The sequence below is a fragment of the Vombatus ursinus genome, unplaced genomic scaffold, assembly GCF_900497805.2.
Source record: "Vombatus ursinus unplaced genomic scaffold, bare-nosed wombat genome assembly UNPS02014170.1, whole genome shotgun sequence".
NCBI lineage: Eukaryota > Metazoa > Chordata > Mammalia > Diprotodontia > Vombatidae > Vombatus > Vombatus ursinus.
The window spans coordinates 1,901,097-1,908,746 of record NW_020953948.1 but is presented as its reverse complement, the minus strand read 5'-3'; the positions used below and the strand labels follow the sequence as shown (position 1 = coordinate 1,908,746).

Genomic DNA, 7,650 nt, shown 5'->3' with positions numbered 1-7,650 from the left:
CCTAGTGGTGGCCCTAGTGGGCAAGTAATGTAACCTCTCTGCTCTGGGCCTCTACTCTGGACATATCTCGTACATACATCTTCTGCAGGGAGGCCTTTCTCATCTCCTCCTCCTCTTTCCTCCAATTTCCTTCCATCTGTGATTACTTTCCATTTACAATGTACATATTTTGCATGTACATTTTTTGCATATTATCTCCTCCATTAGAGTGTGAACTCCATAAGGCAGGAAATCATTTTACCTTCCTTTGTATCCCAGCAGTTACCACAGTGCCTGGAACATAATAAGGGCTTAATAAATGCTTATTGACTAATACAGTTTTACACATTGTCTCCCTTTTTTCATTTCTTTACACTCCTTTCAGCACAGTACATGGCACAGAGTAAGCACTTAATAAATGCTTGTTGATTGACTAGACAATTCCCTAAGATTATATGTTGAAGAGAAGGTGCCAAACTGCATTAGTAGAAGTTTCTTTAACTAGCAGTTCCCTGGACCAATGAAATCACAAATCTAGTGCCTAGCCCTATGGATTATCTTATTGTAGTAACTGTTCTATCAAAAGGATACCCTCCCCTTTAAAAAAAAAATGTTGTTTTTATTTCTATCATCCTCCTTCCCAGTGACTTTCCCATTCTTCCCCAAAAAATCTCCCTTACTATGAGCAAAACAAAAATACTGGCTATATCTGAAAACGTATGTCTCATTCTAGACCTTTCAGTCAAGAGATGGGAGGGTATGCTTCACCTTTGGTCCCCTGAAGTCATGACTGGTCACTATGTCGATCAGAGTTCTGAAGTCTTTCAGTCATTTTTCCCTCCTTGAATTACTGTGGTCATTGTGTACATTACTCTCCTGGTTTTGCTTCTTCACTACACATCAGTTCATAGAAATCTTCTCATACTTCTAGGAATTCTTCACATTGGTGATTTCTTATGGTACAGTAATATTTCAGCAATTCATGTGTCACAGTTATTCCTCAATTACTTTGTTTTTAATTCTTTGCTATTAGAAAAAAGTCCTACTATAAGTATTTTCATAAAAATGGCATCTTCCTGACTTTAAATTTTTTTATTGATGTATTTTATTTTTACATCACCCATATTTCCCACTGCATTCTTTTCCTTCCCCTTCCAAAAGGTTGCTATATGATAAAGAATAACAAAAGGGGGGAAATAGTTCAGTAAAATGAACCAGTATATCAAAAAAAAGTCTGATATATGCACTGCTTTCTTTCTTTCTGATCTCCTACTAGTGGTATTACCAAATCAAAGGGTACTTACACTTAGTGATTTTTAAAAACAGAATTCCAAATGTTTTTTTTCCAGAATGGCTGGACCAGTTCACAGCTCTGCTAACCACGTGTTAATGTACTTGTCTTCCTAAAGCCTTTCAAACATCTACTATTGTGTCTTTTGTCATCTTTGTCAATCTTAAAGGTATGAGACAAAATTGTAATTGTTTTCTTGTGTTTCTCTTATTATTAGTGATCTGAAACACTCTTACACATGTCTGTTGTAGATTGCAAATCTTTTGCAAATTCTTTGTTCACATTCTTTAATCATTGTAAAAAGGGAATAGAATTTATTTTTATGTATCAATTCCCCATAAATCTTATATCAGATCTTTATCAGAGACATTACTTTATAAGATTTCCCTACAATCATCACATTCAAAAAGTTTCTATCCTGTATGAATTCTCATATGTCTAGTAAGGGATACAATTCTTCTAAAGGTTTTCCCACATTCATTGCATTCAAAAAGTTTTTCTCCAGTGTGTATTCTCTTATGTCCATCAAGCTCTTCACAGTGGTGAAAAGACTTCTCACATTCACTACATTTAAACGACTTCTCTTCAGTATGAAATCTTTTATGTTTAGTAAGGTCTCCACACTGACGAAAAGACTTTCCACATTCACTGCATTCAAAGGGCTTCTCGCCACTATGAATTCTCTTATGGCTGCTAAGGTTTCCATATTGTTTAAAGCACTTCCCACATTCGTTACATTTAAAAGGTTTCTCTCCAGTATGAATTCTTTTATGTGTAGTAAGAGAGTCACTCCTTCTAAAGTATTTCCCACAGTCATCACATTTAAAAGGTTTCTCTCCAGTATGAATTCTCTTATGTTTAGTTAGGGATTCACTTCTTCTAAAGTATCTTCCACAATCTTTACATTTAAAGGGTTTCTCTCCAGTATGAATTCTATTATGTTTTGTAAGGTATTCATTCCTTCTAAAGGATTCTCCACATTCATTACATTTAAAGGGTTTTTCTCCAGTATGAATTCTCTTATGATTATTAAGGGATTCACTCCTTCTGAAGGATTCCCCACATTCATCACATTCAAAGGATTTCTCTCCAGTATGAATTACTTTATGTCTATTAAGGTGTCCACGCCCTCTAAAGGATCTCCCACATTCATTACATTTAAAGGGTTTCTCCCCAGTATGAATTCTATAATGATGAGTAAGCAGGGTCCTATAGCTAAAGGATTTCTCACATTCACTACATTTAAAAGGTTTCTCTCCAGTATGAATTCTTTTATGCCTATCCAGGTTTCTACAATGACTAAAGTATTTTCCACACTCAATGCATTCAAAGGTTTTCTCTCTAGTATGAATTTTCTTGTGTCTGTGAAGGCTTCTGTAATGACTGAAGAATTTCCCACATTCACTACATTCAAAGGGTTTCTTTCCAGTATTAACTCTTTTGTGTTTGTCAAGGTTTCTACAATGATTAAAGTATTTTCCACGCTCAGTACTTTCAAAGGTTTTCTCTCCAGTATGAATTCTCTTATGTTTGTCAAGGTTTCTGCAATGACGGAAGGATTTTCCACATTCACTGCATTCAAAGCGTTTCTCTTCAATATGAAGTCTTTTAGGTTTAGTAAGGGATATACTCCTTCTACAAGATTTCACACATTCATTACATGCAAAGGATTCCTCTCCAGAATGAATTCGCTGATATAGAATATGACTAGATTTGCAGCTGAAGGCTTTTCCACATTCAGTACACTGAAAAAATTTCTCTGTAGCATGAATTGTCAGACAGTTTGTAAGAGATGAAGTGTTGCTGAAGATTTTCCCATGCTCATATGCTTTTTCTTCAGTATATTTTCTGTAATGTTGCATAAGGTGTGAATGGTAATGGAATGACTTACTGCATTTATTATAGTTGCAGAGTTTCTTCTTAGAAAAGATTCTATCTTGTTTACTTTCATCTGAAAAATGTGTAAAGTTCTTTCCACGTTTATCATGTTTATGTCGACTTTTCTTTGTACGAATCCTTCGTTTTGGAAATGAGCTTGACCCCACATGGAATTCTTTCTCTAATGTATTACGTTCATTGGCAATAGACGTAGTAGATGTTTTCCTGTGGGTGACTGTCACTGGCTGGTACTGTTTCTCATGGTTGTCCTTTTGCTGCTCTAATCTAACAGCACGCTGCCAGGCTTCTACTAACTTGATTCTTTCATTGGATGACTCTTTCACAAAAATGTCCAGCTTTGGAATTGCCTCTGTTGTTTCACAGCTAATCTCCAGATTAAGGCACTCTAAAAGAAAGGGGAAAAAATATTACTATGCCTCATTCTCTATGATTGAAGAAAGAAAACTGAGACTTATTCAATTCTGTCTCATCTGTCAAAGAGAATGATCAATAATCTAGAATACTTGTAAGGGAGAAGAGGAGGGAACTGATAGGAAAAAAAGTGAAGGAGGAAAAGAATTATACGGCAGATAAAAGCAGGAGAGGTAGAAATGAACTAATAATCAAAACTCCAAAGGGAAAGGGAATTCAAAATGGGAGGAAAGAATCAGAGATGAGGGTAAGAGAGCCAGTAAGAACAAGGCTACCTTAAAAAAAATAAGATAAAGTAATTGAAGGAACATAATATTATGTTTGCAGCAAAAAGGAAAAAATCATAACTTGAAAGATTATACAGGATTGGTTTAAAAAGGGGTAGAAGGATAGCACTGTATATTTAAAAGATAATCTCATGAGAGAAAATCTAGGAACAGAAAAGGGGAAGGTTGGCAGAAAAAATTTAGGTTAAGATCAATGGACAGAAAAACAGAAGTAACTAATAAACAAGGAATTGAATTCTTGGCCATATTTGCATATTTTTGTGCACATAAGCCCTTTTCGTCTTTTTTATTAATTTATTTTGATTTATCAACAATCACTTCATAAGCTTTTGAGTTTTAAATTTTCTCTCCCTCCCTGCCTCCTTCCCCAAGATGGCATGCAACCTGATATCAGCTCTACATATACATTCCTATTAAACATATTTTCACATTAGTCATGTTGTTAGGAAGAATTAGAACCAATAGAAGGAACCACAAGAAAGAGGAAACAAAACAAAAGAGAAGAAAAAATAGCAAATAGTATGCTTCGATCTGCATTCAAACTCCATAGTTCTTTCTTTGGATGTGGATAGCATTTCCATCATGAGACTTTTGGAGATGTCTTAGATCCTTGCATTGCTGAGAAGGGCTAAGTCTATCAATGTTATCTATCACACAACGTGGCTGTTACTGTGAACAACGTTCTCTTGGTTCTGCTCACTTCACAAGTCTTTCCAGGTTCTTCTGAAGTCTGCCAGCTCATTATTTCTTATAGCACAATAGTATTCCATTACATTCATATGCCACAGCTTGTTCAGCCATTCCCCAATTGATGGGCACCCCCTCAATTTCCAGTTCTTTGCCACCACAAAAAGAACTGCTATAAATATTTTTGTACATGTGGGTCCTTTTCCTATTTTTATGATCTCTTTGGGATACAACCCTAGAAGTGCTATTGCTGGGTCAAAGGGTATGCACAATTTCCTTTTCATCTTTCTTTGATGTCTTTGGGGTACAGGATTACAAGTGATAATCATTGTGTCAAAGGATAGGCACAGTTTAGTGACTTTTTGGATATAGTTCTTATTACTTTCCAGAATGGTTAGACCAATTTGCAGCCCCATCAGCAGAGCACCATTGTGCCTGTCTTCCTGCAGTCCTTTCAACAACTGTAATTTTCCTTTTTCTTCCATCTTTTTTAATCTGATGGTTGTGAAATAGAACCATAGTTATATCAATTTTCATTTGTCTAATAGTGATTTGGAGCATTTTTCTTCTGTTTGTTTATAGCACGAGTTTCTTCCTTTGAGAACTGCCCGTTCAAATCTTTTGACCATTTACTTATTTGGGCATGGCCGTCGTTCTTATGTTTGAATCAGTTCCTTATATATCTTGGATATCAAACCTTTATCAGAGAAACCTATTGCAAAGATTTTTTTTCCCAGTTTACCTTCTCATTTTAATTGCATTCGTTTTTTTTGTGCAAAAACTTTTCAATTTTGTATAATCAAAACTGTTCATTTTATTCTCTGTGATCATCTCTATCCCTTATTTGGTCATAAATTCTTCCCCTATCTATAGTTACAAAAAGTATTTTCTTCCTTATTTCCTTGGGGCACCTAGGTGATAACAGCGGATGAAATGCCAGACCTGGAGTCTGGAAGACCTGAGTTGACATCTAACCTCAGACACTTACTAGCTGTAATTCTGGGCCACCCTCTATTTGCCTCATTATTCTCATGGGAATAATAGTAGCATCTACCCCCACGGTTGTTGCGAGAATCAAATGAGATGAGGTAATTTGTAAGCACTTAGCACCGTACCTGGCACATAGTAAACACTATATAACAACAACAACAACTTAATGTGTTTTGGGGGTGCTTTTTTTTGGGGTTTTTTTTGGTATTTAGGTCATTTATACATTTGGAGCTTTTTGTGATATATAGTATAAGAACTTAGTCTAAACTAATTTCTGCCAGACTGCTTTCCCATTTTGCCAGCACTTTTTGACGAATGGTGAGTGCTCATCCTATTATTTGGGGTGTCTGGGTTATTGAACACTGTTATCTTGTCTTTTGTGTCTGTATGTTGTTTACCCAATTTATTCTACTGATCAACTTTTCTACCTTTTAACCAGTACCAAGAGTTTGATGAAAACTGCTTTGCAGAATTCTTTGAGGTCTGTCCTTGCTAAGTTTCCCATGCCCCTTGCCCCATTATTTCCTTTGAGGATTTTGACCTTTTGTTTCTTCACATGAGATTTGTTTCATTTTTTTTTCTAGCTCTCTAAAAGTAATCCTTCAGGTTATCCTGCTGAGGTGGCTGCCAAAACAAGACAGCTATAGTCTATCCAAATCCTTGTTACCCATCTAGCAAAACCCGATGTTTGCACCAGACAGAATGATCAAGAAATCCAACTAGAAACTACAGTACGTGACATCTACCACCTCAGAACAGCATAAAGACATCCAGCACCCATAGGCAAGGGATAAAGTGCCCTCCTTGTGTGACCAGAGATGGCATAGGTTTGCCTGCAAGGTTCTGTGTCTAGAGTCAGCGAGAGCAGAGGATTCCCCTGAGAAAGCCTGTGGGTAGGGACCCTGGAAGCCTAGGGGAGCGGCACTGAGCAGCAACCATCATGGTACTGCAGCCCGTAGAGAAGAGCGGCCAAGGTCCAAGGGTTCTGAGCTCCCTAACCCTCTGTCCTGAGATACGTGAAAGGGCCTTGAAGAACTTACGCTCTCAAACTCTTAGCGGACAATCGTGTCTCAGATTTTCCTGAAAAAAAATTGAAACCATTTGCTAAGAGCTCCCTGTTCTCTCTTCCTCCTCCTCACCTCATATCACCTAGATGCCTTCAGCCACTATCTTCTCCTTCGCCTCTGGCTCACAAACAGGCTGCCTTTCTCCTTACCAAGCAAACCTCTCTTCATGCACAAGCGATCCCACTCTCTCCCATCTCCTCTGGAAGACTGTCCCCTTCATCATCCCCATCCTCTCACTTATCTTCAATCCCTCCATCTCTACTGCTTGTTTCCCTACTGCCTACAAACATGCCCATGTCTTCTCTCATCCTCTAAAAACCTCATTTGATCTGTTCATCCTCATTAGCTGTCATTCCATATTTCTTCTCCCTTTTGTGGCTACACTCCTTAAGAAGGCCATCTGTAATCGATGTCTCCATGTCCTGTCCTCTCACTGTATTCTTAACTCTTTACAATCTGGCTTAACTAAAACTGCTCTCTCTTCAGAGTTATGAACGATCTCTTATTTGCCAAATCTAATAGCCATTTTTAACACCTCATCCTTCTTCACTTTTCCGCAGCCTTTGACACCGTTGGTCACCCCATCCTCCTTGATACTCTCTTCTCTCTAGGTTTCCATTACACCACTCTCTCCTGGTTTTCCTCCTGGCTATCTGGCTACTCCTTCTCAGGCTCCTTTGTGGCATCTTCATCCAGTTCACTCCCGCTAAAGATGGGTATCCCCCAGAACTCTGCCTTGGGCTCTCTTCTCTTTCCTCTCTATGCCATTTAAAGACACAATTCAGAGACTAAAGCTTAGTACAGTGTTAGGCACATTGTAGGCCCTTAATGCTTGCTGAAAGCTAGAGAGATGATTAAATCAAAGAAATTACCAACTAGTAGAACAAATGACTGCAAATCTGACTCCATAAAAACTACAAAGGAAACCACGAATTTTCCACAAGGATTAAATGAATACCTGGAAGAAATGAAACAAGAAATCAAAAATGGAATAAAAGCTCTGGAGAAAAGAATTAGAAAGTTGTACTAGCTTTAAAAA

General features: G+C 37.5%; 1 protein-coding gene across 2 annotated transcripts in view; it reads right to left on the bottom strand.

The window, feature by feature from the left end:
* Positions 1-1,612: 1,612 nt before the first annotated feature.
* Positions 1,613-7,650, bottom strand: part of LOC114041195 (zinc finger protein 260-like) — a 39,116-nt gene continuing 33,078 nt past the window's right edge. For both annotated transcript variants that reach the window (XM_027859522.1, XM_027859523.1), the window contains exon 5: positions 1,613-3,554. In XM_027859522.1, coding sequence (XP_027715323.1) covers positions 1,684-3,554 — 1,871 coding nt within the window. In that variant the 3' untranslated portion in view covers positions 1,613-1,683. The remainder of the gene's footprint in view (positions 3,555-7,650) is intronic.